Raw genomic sequence first — 13,432 nt, 5'->3', positions numbered from 1 at the left:
CAAGATTGAAGGCAGGAGGAGAAGGGAACGACAGAGGATGGATGGCATCACCGACTCAATGGACATGAGTTTGAGCAAGCTCCAGGAGATGGTGAAGGACAGGGAAGTCTGGAATGCTACAGTCCAAAGAGTTGCAAAGAGTTGGACACAACTGAGTGACTGAACAACAACACTAGGGGATAAAGAATCTGCCTGCAATGCAGGCGACACAGGAAATGTGGCTTTGATCCCTGGATCAGGAGGATCCCTTTGAAGGAGGAAATGGCAACCCACTCCAGTATTCTTGCCTGGAAAATCCGATGGACAGAAGAACCTGTAGGGCTACAGTCCATGGGGTTGCAAAGAGTTGGACATGACTGAGTGACTAAACACACATAGGTAATCTACTCAGCTCCGAGGATAAAACCCGAGTACTGTTGATTCTCCCTTGAGTTGGAGCACAGCTTTCCCTGGTCGTTTCCTGAAATGTCTGTACATAAAAATGGGACCGCCTTCACCATTTTTAACTTCATTTTCCAGAATTATGCATATTAAACCCTGAAGTACTTGCAAAAACACCACAACGCAGAGGAAAAAAAAAAAAAAAAGATTGTAACGTTGAGTCCATACTCAGTTTCAATTGAGGAAAGCTCCTTAGACACAGGATGTCGGTGAAGGCATCTTCATCCGTGCCCCATCTCTTTTCACCAGCATTATAGAGAATCTGTTGGACAAGAGAGAAGACGTAAATGCTAGTACGGACCCAATTCTGCCTCTTTTTGAGGAGGTGGGATGAGAAGAGGGCTAAGTTTATTTTATAGGTCACTGAGGTTTTCGATAAGCCGTGTCTCTCACTTCTAGCAGAAAAATCTGACAGTTGAAGTTGCAGAAGCCAGGGGAATAATAACCAGCACTGGGGAAGGCAGAAAGATGGAGCTAAGGTATCGCTGGGCTTCAGGCTTCTCCTTCAGACAGAAAAGAAGAGAGCATGGCCCTAACTGATGCCGGAGATATTAGAAGGCAGTCAGGAGGGAGGAGAGTTCAAGGAGATGTTTTCTCTGCTCTGTTACTGACCTGAGCATCCTTTCTGGCCAGCTGCTCATCCACTTTTAGACTCTCATCTCTTCTGCCCTAATCAGAGAAGATAAAAATGAAGGCAGTCTTTTTAAAGATAAATATTCTATCATTTGGCATTTGAACCTGCGGGGCCTCTTAGAGCTGTTTCTTCCAGTGAGGACCACACGGCCCAAAGGAATTGAGCACTCACAGCTCTCTTTCTGGCCCTGCCGCTGACTAGCCGTGAAATCTGCAGCAAATTCTTAGTCTTCTGAGCACGAGTTTCCTTTTCTGGAAACTCAAGGTCTTCAGGAAATCATAAGACAAGCCACACCTTGGGAGAAAATGTATGCAAACACATATCTGATACAGGACTTGTATCTAAAATACATAGAAGCTCTTAAAACTCGACAAAAAGAGAACAGACAACCCAATTAAAAATGGGCAAAGTATCTGAATAGATATCAGACACACAGATGGCGAGAAAGTGCATGAAAAGATGCTCAACAACATCTCTCTCTCTCTGTCCTGTCCAACTCTTTGTGACCCCTTGGACTGTAGCCCACCAGACTCCTCTGTCTGTGTGATTTCCCAGGCAAGAATACTGGAGTGGGTTGCCATTTCCTTCTCCGGGGGATCTTTCCGACCCAGGGATCGAACAAAGGTCTCCTGCATTGGTAGGTGAATTCTTTACCACTGAGCCACCTGGGAAGCCCACAGTGAAATAGCACTCAGTGATGGAAAAAAAAAAAAAAAAGGAAATGAGTTATTAAGCCATGAAACGATGCAGTCTGAAAAGCCTATACACTGTATTATTTCAACTATAGGACCATCTGGAAAAGGCTAAACTATAGAGATAAAAAGATCACTGGTTACCAGAGGTTCAGAGGGAGAAAGAGAGGGACGAATGGCTGAAGCACAGAAGATTTTTAGGGCAGTAAAACTATTCCATATGATTCTGTAATGGTGGATGCAAGGCATTAAACATTTGTCCAAACCCATAGGACGAATAACGCAAAGAGTGAATCCTAACGTAAAGTACAGACTGTAGTTAATAATGTGTCAGTTCATTCATTCATCATGTAATCATCATCTAATTCATTTATCATTTAATTCATTCATCAGCTATAACCAATGTACCACGCTAATGCAAGATGTGTGCGAGGAGGAGGGGCATGTGGGAGGTTTCTGTAGCTGCTGCTGCATTTTTCTGGAGATCTAAAATGGCTCTAAAAATAAAGTCTATTAAAATAAACCGAAAACTCAAAGATTCCCCACTAACTCTACTATTGAAGGCTCTGTGGCTAAGTATGTGTGCTTGCACATAAATAATTCAGGACATTATAGAAGATGGAAGATGGAGAAGGAAAGAGGATTGTCTGAATTATTTTACAAATTACAGGTGAATGAAACTTTTGGCTATAATACTTTAAAAAATGCATTTGTTCTAAACTAGTGGCTACCAATTGGAGAAGGCGATGGCACCCCACTCCAGTACTCTTGCCTGGAAAATCCCATGGACAGAGGAGCCTGGCAGGCTGCAGTCCATGGGGTCAATAGAGTTGGACATGACTGAGCGACTTCACTTTCACTTTTCCCTTTCATGCATTGGAGAAGGAAATGGCAACCCACTCCAGTGTTCTTGCCTGGAGAATCCCAGGGACGGGGAAGCCTGGTGGGCTGAGTTGGACACGACTGAAGTGACTTAGCAATAGCAGTAGCAGTGGCTACCAATGGGGAAAGGGAAGCGAGCAGGGGCATTATAGGGTCAGGGGAATAGGAGATATAAATTATTAGGTATAAAATAAGCTATAAGGATACACTGCACAACACAGGAAATAAAGTTCAATATTTTATGATAACTATAAATGGAGTTCAGTCAGTTCAGTCGCTCAGTCATGTCCCACTCTTTGTGACACCATGGACTGCAGCACGCCAGGCCTCCCTGTCCATCACCAACTCCCGGAGTTCGCTCAAACTCACGTCCATCGAGTTGGTGATGCCATTCGATCATTTTATCCTCTGTCGTCCCCTTCTCCTCTTGCCTTCAATCTTGCCCAGCATGAGAGTTTTTCCAACGAGTCAGTTCTTCACATCAGGTAGCCAAAGTATTGGAGTTTCAGCTTCAGCATCAGTCCTTCCAACGAATATTCAGGACTGATTTCCTTTAGGATGGACTGGTTGGATCTCCTTGCAGTCCAAGTGACTCTCAAGAGTTGTCTCCAACACCACAGTTCAAAAGCATCAATTCAGCAATTATGCTTCAGTATAAATAAATAATAAACAAAAATTTTACAGAATATATTTATGCCTATTTACAAATATTAGGTCTTTGTATGTCTGCCTGACTTTTGCATGATTTCTTTTCTCTGTTTTCCAGTGCTGCTGCTACTTTGCTCCAACTAGCCTTCTCTGGTTTGCTGCTTTCTTATTTTCCTTTCATCACTCACTCTGTTCCAATAATAAAGGTGTTGATGATCGTTGGCATTAATTCCAATAAGCTGCCACCACCACGTATCAATGACTTTCTCTGCTGTTATTTATACTCTTTCTCTCTCTGTATTTTCACAGCAGCCTCTGTGGTTGGTAATACTATTATTTTAATTTTACAGATGTGAAATGAAGGCTTTAAGGCTTGAGTTAAAGTAACTTGTCTAAGTACATAGAGCTGGTAGGCAGCAGAGGAGTAGGAAGGTCCAGGCCTGATTCTGAAACCCTGTCCAGGAGACCTGCTCTCCACTGCCTCCTGTGGGTGTGTGTGCTCACCACACATACACATAGATGTACACTTATGAATACTGACCTGTGGGACTGTATGTTTGTAACGATGTCTCATCAACTTGGATTTATAGATTCAAACTTCATAATGAGGATAAATTGTTCCCTAGTGGCATGATGACAAGTGTTGCCTCGACCCTCAGGCTGGGACAGTGATCGGGATTTTCCTACACATTAAGGGGTATGTAAATCAGCTGAAAGAGGCTGTTGAGATAGGGCTTAAGTCATTTCCTCTCTTGCACATGTGAATGCATGCACGCTAAGTTGCTTCAGCTGTGTCCAACTCTTTGGGCCCCTATGGGCTATAGCCAGCCACACGTCTCCGTCCAAGGGATTTTCCAGGCAAGAATACAGGAGTGGGTTGCCATCTCCTCCTCCAGGGGATCTTCCCAAGCCAGGGATCAAACCTGCATCTCCTACGTCTCCTGCATTGGCAGGAGGGTTCTTTACCACTAGCGCCACCTGAGAAGCCTCTCTTACACACATCTATGACTGTATCTCATCCCTGACCTTCAGTTCAGTTCAGTTCAGTCCCTCAGTCATGTCCCACTCCTTGCAACCCCATGGACTGCAGCATGCAAGGCTTCCCTGTCCACCACCAACTCTGGGAGCTTACTCAAACGCATGTCCATTGAGTCAGTGATGCCATCCAACCATCTCAGCCTCTGTCATCCCCTTCTCCTCCCACCTTCAATCTTTCCCTGCATCAGGGTCTTTTAACAGTGAGTCCGTTCTTCGCATCAGGTGGCCAAAGTATTGGAATTTCAGCTTTAGCATCAGTCCTTCCAATGAATATTCAGGACTGATTTTCTTTAGGATGGACTGGTTGGATCTCCTTGCTGTCCAAGAGACTCTCAACAGTCTTCTCCAACACCACAGTTCAAAAGCATCAATTCTTTGGTGCTCAGCTTTCTTTATAGTCCAATTCTCACATCTATACATGACTACTGGAAAAACCATAATTTTGACTAGACAGACCTTTGTCGACAAAATAATATCTCTGCTTTTTAATATGCTGTTTGGTTTGTCAAAGCTTTACTTCCAAGGAGCAAGCGTCTTTCAATTTCATGGCTGCGGTCACCATCTGCAGTGATTTTGGAGCCCAAGAAAATAAAGTCTCTCACTGTTTCCATTGCTTCCCCATCTATTTGCCATGAAGTGATGGGACCAGATGCCATGATCTTAGTTTTCTGAATGTTGACTTTAAGCCAACTTTTTCACTCTCCTCTTTCACTTTCATCAAGAGGCTCTTAGTTCCTCTTCACTTTCTGCCATAAGGGTGGTGTCATCTGCATATCTGAGGTTATTGATATTTCTCCCGGCAATCTTGATTCCAGCTTGTGCTTCATCCAGCCTGGCATTTCCCATGATGTACTCTGCATATAAGTTAAATCAACAGGGTGACAATATACAGCCTTGACGTACCCCTTTTCCTATTTGGAACCAGTCTGTTGTTCCATGTCCAGTTCTAACTGTTGCTTCTTGACCTGCATACAGATTTCTCAGGAGGCAGGTAAGGTATTCTGGTATTCCCATCACTTGAAGAATTTTCCACAGTGTGTTATGATCCACACAGTCAAAGGCTTTGGCATAGTCAACAAAGCAGAAGTAGATATTTTTCTGGAACTCTCTTGCTTTTTCCATGATCCAATGGATGCTGGCAATTTGGTCTCTGGTTCCTCTGCCTTCTCTAAAACCAGCTTGAACATCTGGAAGTTCTCAGTTCACGTACTGTTGAAGCTTGGCTTGGAGACTTTTGAGCATTACATTACTAACGTGTGAGATGAGTGCAATTGTGCAGTACTTTGAACATTCTTTGGCATTGCCTTTCTTTGAGACTTGAATGAAAACTGACCTTTTCCAGTCCTGTGGCCACTGCTGAGTTTTCCAAATTTGCTGGCATATGGAGTGCAGCACTTTCACAGCATCATATTCAGACTTGAAATAGCTCAACTGGAATTCCATCACCTCCACTAGCTTTGTTCATAGTGATGCCTCCTAGGGCCCACTTGACTTCACGTTCCAAGATGTCTGGCTCTAGGTGAGTGATCACACCATCATGGTTTTCTGGGTCATGAAGACCTTTTTTGTGTAATTCTTCTGTGTATTCTTGCCACCTCTTCTTAATATCTTCTGCTTCTGTCAGGCCCCTACCATTTCCGCCCTTTATTGTGCTTGACCTTACCACCTTTTTCATAAAGCCATGAGCATCCTAAAAGAGACAGCAAGGTGTGGCCACATTTTGGTCATATGGTGATGAATGGTTTATCGGCTCCTCCACAGAGGGCAAGGATGAAGTTGCAGAAAGTCACTTTTTAAGTCCTGAGACTGATATACAACTTCTCCGAAGGTAATTCTCAATTATGCTTCCCACTTAATTTAAATGCTACCAAAAGTTATATATTCTTTGGAGTTCAGAAGAAAATCAGCATGTTCTTAAAAATGGAGACACTTACAATGGAAATAAATGATTTTTCTTCTAGATGAACTTGTGTGTGTGTTTAGTTGCTCAGTTGTGTCCAACTCTTCAAGACCCCATGGACTGTAGCCTGCCTTACTCCTCTGTCCACAGGATTCTCCAGGCAAGAATACTGGAGTGGGTTCCCATCCCCTCCTCCAGGGGATCTTCCTGACTCAGGAATTGAACCTAGGTCTCCCATATTGCAGGCGGATTCTTTACTATCTGAGTCACCAGGGAAACCCAGATGAACTTACAGAATATTTTCTAATGTATTACAAACCCTGATCAAAATACATTTAATCCATATACTGATCAAAACAATATTTTTTGGCTACTCATTATGTTATACTTTTATGATGGTAGTTAAATATTATGCTGCATGGTGGTGATGCAAATGTAAAATGAACAAATCATTTTATAAGGAAAATTGCAATCTCACTGTCTCAGTTTGGTTGTTTGAAAACTTCCTAAAAATCATTATTGAGCATGCATCTTATTGGGGAAAATGAAAAATGAAAAATAAAAACTTACATTTGCCAAAATCAACAGAGCTTTCCGGAAATCACCAGATGTTTCAGAACTAATCTCATCTCCAAGACTCTTCTTGTACGCTGAAACCAGATAAGAATGAAACTAAGCCTTGATAAGCTAAAATAATCATTTTAAAACAGAAAAGCTTAAATGTCAACATTGGCAAGGAATGAGTGCCTGATAAAATAAATCTTGCTACTGCTTCTCTTCTTAATCTTTTAGTGCTCTTCTGCAATAGATAAATTCTTCTAATAACTATTACAATAGTGTGTGGTGTGGTAGTACCACAGAACAGAAAAAAATAAAAGGCTGCCATTCTGGATCAAATCATGGTTCATTTCATCTGACTACGGTACTAAGAAATGTATAGTGAGAAAGCTACGGTGGCTAAGCTATTCGTTTGATTTCCAATTTCTATTACATCTTTCTTCCATAGGAATAGAAACCTGGCCTTAAGCAAGACATAGTACACAGAGCTTCTAGACCACATTCTCAGCTCTCCTCTTGGCATGAAATGTAGGCAGACCTTTAGGACACTGCTGGGAGATCTCCTTAGTGATGGCTCATGTCCATCTTCGTGCCTTCCTCCATCCTACTCCTTGGTGTGTAGATTGATTGCTGGAGCTCAGGCAGCCATCTTGGTCTGTGAAGACCCACATCTGAGTGATGGCATAAAAATAAGCAGGAAGGGGTCTGGGTTCCTGAAAGTTCTGAGGAGCTATCACACCGGTCCTAGAATTGCTTATGTCCACACTTCTATATATGAAAGAAATAAATGTTCATCTTACTTAAGCCACTGTTATTTTTGCTGTATTGAACCTATCTCTAATCTTAATGCATACAGCTAGGTTGCTTTATTTGATAGCTCTCAAAAGTAAGAAAGCTACCCTAAAACATACTGTTTTTACGTTACAAATGCCAACTGTGTGTTCACATATGTTAGTAGCCCCTTTTACATAGCCTGTGATGTGCAGTGTTCGATGCATCTCAAAACTCTGTTCTGTTCCATCCACGGAGTAGTATTTCTCTTGGAGCCACCTGTACACCTGGATGCAGCTGACACCATGGGGCCATCTGAACTGCCTGCCGCATTCTCAAGGACTCTATAAATCAGTCATATGAATACTTGTCCTTTTAAATCAGTAAAGGACAACTATAGAAAGTGATATGAGGACTTTCCTGGTGGCCCAGTGGTTAAGAATCCACCCGCCACTGCAGGGGACACGGGTTTGATTCATGGTCCAGAAAGATCCTACATGCCGAGGGGCAATTAAGTTGCAGGGTGCTGCAGCCACTGACCCCACAATCTACAGCCCATGAGCTGCAACAAGTGAAGTCACTGCAATGAGAAGCCCATGCCCTGCCACTAGCGAAAGCCCGAGTGCAGCAGCAAAGACCCAGCGGAGCCAAAAACAAATTTAAAAAAAGAAAATGATTTGAGATCATCAAATCTTAAGAACTGTGTTGAGACAAAAATTTTTTCAGTATGATTTTAGTAAGTCTCTTTTATGAAATCTATAATTTTCCAGAGCAATTCAAGTAAACAAAATCCACTATAAATACAGATTATTTATCTAAGTAATATTAACATTTAGTAGGCATCATTTTCCCTGACACTCATATGTTATTGTTACATCTATCCTTCACTCTTGGAAAAAAATTTTTAATTTAAAAATATCAAGCCTAAGGATGATGCTCTGATTTGTTAGAATTTGGAGAAGTATTTTATAATATTAGAATTATCTAGATGGGTCTCATGCAATCTCCCACACCTCCTTTTTACTCCAGGTATTTTTTGCAGGAAATTAGACTAAAAATACGAAAATTTTTTCAATGAAAGTTGAAAACTACTTTATGCATTTTGGGGCACAGTAGGGTATAGAAAAACAAATACACTGTCTTAATAATGCAGAAGTTAGAGCTCTTGATTCCTGATTCAGTGTTCTCTCGTGCACCATTGACTTCAAAATATTGGGAAGAGTTCAGAATTTAGATCTCTATTCATTGAAGTGTTATTGTATCGTTGTACTGTACAAGCTACTCCATATACCTGGTCCCCTTATGAGGGCCATGTTGACAGTTCATGCCATGTTGACAAATCGTCTGATGGATTTCTAATGCATAGGTCACTGTTTCACATTATATGACACCATCGCTCTCACTACAGCTGACTGCAACAGGGTTGGCCTCTGACTAGAGGTAGCCAGCAGCCTACCAGGTGACCTTGTGGGAGAACTCTGCCCAAAAGAAAGCACCTTTCTGAGCTCACTGAATCTTCTCTGTTACAGAGTGAGCCGTATAGAAGTTTTTAAAAAGAGTAACAATGAAGTAGAAAGACTCCTAGAAATAAAGCATAAAACTGAAGCCAAGAAAAAATCAGAAACCGTGAGCAAATGCAAGCCTTGAGGAGACACATACCATGTGGTGAGTGAAGAGATGTTACTTGGTCTCTTCAAGAACAGTAGAGGCAGAGAAGGAGGGGAAAGAGTTGCTCGGATGGAGATGTGCAGGGGAGCCATGGATGCCTGACGCAAAGGGGGTGACTGGAAGGCTAAGTCCTTGGAAAGTTCTGTGTTCTGTACCAGCTTGGCTCTACGTGATTGAGACCACTGGCTCTAGCTCTCTTCCTTCTTTCACTATTTCCTTCTTTCAATTCTTGTGTATCATGAATCCCTACTTAGCAAGGGAACCTAAGTGTAGCTCAATTCTTTCTAGCTTTAGAGAGCTTAACTCACACAGATACCGGGGCATCTGGTAACTCTGAACAAGGATCACTTGTCATATTTGCCAAACAATAGTCCCATTCACTTGGCTCTTGAGGTCCCCTATCTCAATCTTAAGGATATCCATTCAATAGATATTCTGAGCACTGGAGATAAAACATAGAGCAAAAGAGACAAAAATTCCCCCTTCATAGAGATTACACCGCTGGGCTGTTTGTACATAAATAAATGCTGAACTTGAGGGAGAATTTTGGGGTCAGTCAACTCATGGAGTGGTAACTCTTCTAACAGACATCAAAAAGCAACACAGCATCTTGGGATACAGCCCCGGGGTCTGGTGATTTTTTACAAGTACATCTTGTTGAACTGAGGGAATCAAAGACATTAAACACCCACCATGTACCCATCTATGCCTATTTTTGAGCAACGGTCTCATCTACCCCAAATTTGCCCCTCTTCTCCTTGAGTCGTGGAGCTAGGGGTGGGACTCGACAAATGATATTTCTCTTTTGTCCCCCCACACCACCTCCCTCTCAGGTTCCACCAATGAGGGGAGTAGAGGGAGATTAGATGGAAGGCAGGAGGAGGAAGGAAGGACAGTGTCAACCTGGTGAAGAGACTCACCCAGACAGCAGCAGTTGGCTCCAGGCTCCTAGAACAAGTCCCCTGTTTACATGCCCCTGGAGGTACTAGCCCTAGTGAGATGCAGCCCCCTTCCCCTCCACGGAAATCTGAACTGCAATTCCTGAGGCCTCTCCTCTGAACCCCTGAAGCATTGGGTTGGCCAAAAAGTTTGTTTGGGTTTTCCCATAAAATATTACAGAAAAACCAGAACAAACTTCTGGCCAACCCAGTACCAACCCCGGAAAGTACCAGCACCCTCCTCTGATCTAGTTTCTAAAAACCATAATCTTGTCTCGGCCTTGAGGGTTACACTTCTGAGCTACCCCTGTGTTTCTGTTCCACTTTTTCAGTTTTCCAGAAGGTGCTTAAACAATTCTTGATATTAAAATTCTCTCTGTTAAGCACCTAGTGTGTTTCTGGTTTTCTGACTAGACCTGATTAGCACATTAACAATAAAATAGTCACCTGTCATTGAGGGATCTACATTTTAATGAGAAACTCTCAAAGTAAACTCTAACACCCACCTGGGGACTGGTATATCCCTCCTTTTGCTCTCTTCCACTGCAAAACCTCCCATGATACAAAACCATAGAAACCATGGCTCCCTTAAGGTACTTGGAGGGGGTGACAGGGAGCTGCTGTTTAATAAGAATTGGGCTGGTCATTGTCCCTTGATTTTTGCAGCTAACCTCTTAACAATCAGAATTTCCCCAATAGGAATATCATTGTTATTCATGGAGCCTTGAACCACAGCTGAGTTTATGCTAACAAGATGACTCCAGATGGCGCTGGGTCACACCAGAAGATCAACTTGGTGACTAAAGGGTTAAGGCTTTGAACCATGTGATATCAGCCTGACCTCTAGTGTGCAGGAGGGGACTAGAGATGGAGTTCAGTCACATGGCTGTGATGGAGTCAGTCAGTCATGCCTGGGTAGGACTTCCTTGGTGGTCCAGTGGGTAAGAATCCACGTGCAATGAAATGCAGGGGGCACGAGTTCGATCCCCAGTCCGGGAAGATCGCACATGCCATGGGGCACCTAAGCCTATGTGCTAGAACTACTGAAGCCTGCACGCTCTAGAGTCCATGCTCTGCAACAAGAGAAGCCACCGCAGTGCGAAGCCCATGCAGCACAACCAAGAGTAGCCCCCGATTGCTGCAACTAGAGAAAGCCTGCGAGCAGCAATGAAGACCCAGTGCAGCCAAAAATAAGTAAGTAAAATGTTCTGTTGCTTAGTTTCTAAAAAAAAAAAAAAAAAATCAGGTATGTGTAATGACACTCCACTGAAAACCCCAGACACCAAAGACCAAGTGAACCTCCCTGGTTGGCAGTTAAATGGATACATCACTATGCTGGGAGGGGGATGCATCTTGCAGAACTGAAAGCGCTGTGTTTGGGACCCTCCCAGACTTTTCCCAGTACGTCCTTCACGCCACCAGTCTTGATGGTGCCCTGGAGTAGGAAATGGCAACCCACTCCAGCATTCTTGCCTGAAGTTCCATGGGCAGAGGAGTCTGGCAGGCTACAGTCCATGGATCACCAAGAGTTAGACACGACTGAGCGCACACACACACACAATTTCCCACACCAAAAATCATGGGGCTAAGCCCAGTGTTTTTAGCATGTCATATGAATATACAATGATTCGAGTCTCCTCCATTGATGAAAATGGTTGATTCAATTAAGCAGTAATTGCTGACAGCAAAATCCACTAGAGTTGTAAAGTTTACATGCAAAGCATTAATGCCATTGCTATATAGCAGTTTCTAGCTCAGATCATATTAAAATGTTCTCTGAAAAATCCACAGTCCTTAGCCCATTTTAGAATGTGTCCTCCTGTTTATACTCTTGCCTTCTCAAAATCACTCATGAAGAAGAGCTTGGTGGGTTTCTGGGGGAAAAGAGCATTGGCTCATATAGGTGTGAACAGCGGTAAAGGTATAAGCAGAAAACAAGATCACCTGTATAGTAGGCATGGCCGATCTCCTGCATTTGCTTGCTCGTCCTAGTGGTTAGAATTTCGATCAGTGCATCCTCATTTGTCCCCATGCCCTAGAAAGAAAAAGGAAAACTATTTTTTTTTAATATTTATTTATTTGACTGCACTGGGTCTTAGTTGTGGCATTCAGGATCTCCAGTTGTGACAAACCAGCTTAGTTGCCCCACAGCATGTGGGATCTTAGTTCCTCGACCAGGGATCAAACCCATCTCCCTCTCATTGGAAGACAGATTTTTAATCACTGAATCACCAGGGAAGTCTCATGGCAAACTATTTTTAGAACACTTTAAAAACTCAGCTTTATGCACTTCCATCTTAATATCTTGTTTTACATGGAAGAAAAGAATCATTTTTAGTCAGTCACTTTCTCTAAACCAGTATTTAAATTTTCTGTATATTTTAGTATTAAAATAACAGGAATCATCTAAAGTTAACTGACATTAAAATTTTAAAGAAAATGTCCTGCTGTAGTGTAAAAATTCATTGACTAATTCCAGGAGTAAAGAGTATATAAAGGGAAAGCTTACATCACTCAGGATCGGAAGTGAGCATTCAAATGTGTCATTGTATTTAGAGAGGGCTCTGCAATTCTTTTGAATGAGTTCATCCTTGTGCCAATGCACCGCGTTGGTCAGCAGGCATCATCCTCTTCATTGGGGAGGTTTTTAAATCCTCCATATTGTATGGGACCATGAGCCCAGCTGGTTTAGAGGCTAGTGATTCCTGAGTCTTGGTTTATATTGAGGTCACTGAGTCACACTGTAGAAGCCATTTACACTAGCACTTGATCAAAGCAAGTCAAGGTAGTGTAAGAAAAGAGGCTGAATTGTGTACCTCTGTGACAAAGATTCCTAGTGGTTCCCCAATAGATCTCCTTTTCAAATTATTTATTATTTTTAAATAGACTTTTTTTGGGGGGGTGTTTTCCTTCTTTTTAAAACTTTATTGAAGTATAGTTGATTACAATGTCATGTTAGTTTCAGGTGTACAGCAAAATGATTCAGGTATACATAAACATATACACATTCTTTTTCAGATTCTTTTCTCATATAGGTTACCACAGAATGTTGAGTAAAGCTCCCTGGGCTATACAGTAGGCTCTTGCTGGTTATCTTTTATACATTAGTGTGCATATGTTAATCCCAAACTCCTGATTCATTTTAGAGCAGTTCTAGGTTTACAGCAAAATTGAGCAGATCCAATATTTCTTTTATCATCGTTGATCAGAATTCATCGTTGACAGAATCCCCATTTTTAAACGTAGCACAAAGCTACCCAAA

General features: G+C 42.3%; 1 protein-coding gene and 1 long non-coding RNA gene across 3 annotated transcripts in view; one reads left to right on the top strand and one right to left on the bottom strand.

Annotated features, from left to right (window-relative positions):
* The window catches only part of ANXA3 (annexin A3), a 72,042-nt gene that overhangs the window by 17,686 nt on the left and 40,924 nt on the right, over window positions 1–13,432 (bottom strand). For both annotated transcript variants that reach the window (XM_005208151.3, NM_001035325.1), the window contains 4 exon segments: window positions 12,115–12,205; window positions 6,806–6,885; window positions 1,054–1,110; window positions 610–703 (listed from right to left, as the gene is read on the bottom strand). In XM_005208151.3, the coding sequence (XP_005208208.1) occupies window positions 610–703; window positions 1,054–1,110; window positions 6,806–6,885; window positions 12,115–12,205 (322 nt within the window).
* Window positions 1–13,432, top strand: part of LOC132345534 (uncharacterized) — a 98,934-nt gene that overhangs the window by 70,996 nt on the left and 14,506 nt on the right. The window lies entirely within an intron of this gene.

Source organism: Bos taurus, chromosome 6 (genome assembly GCF_002263795.3).
Source record: "Bos taurus isolate L1 Dominette 01449 registration number 42190680 breed Hereford chromosome 6, ARS-UCD2.0, whole genome shotgun sequence".
NCBI classification, from domain to species: Eukaryota; Metazoa; Chordata; class Mammalia; order Artiodactyla; family Bovidae; genus Bos; species Bos taurus.
This window is presented reverse-complemented; position numbering and strand designations above follow the sequence as displayed.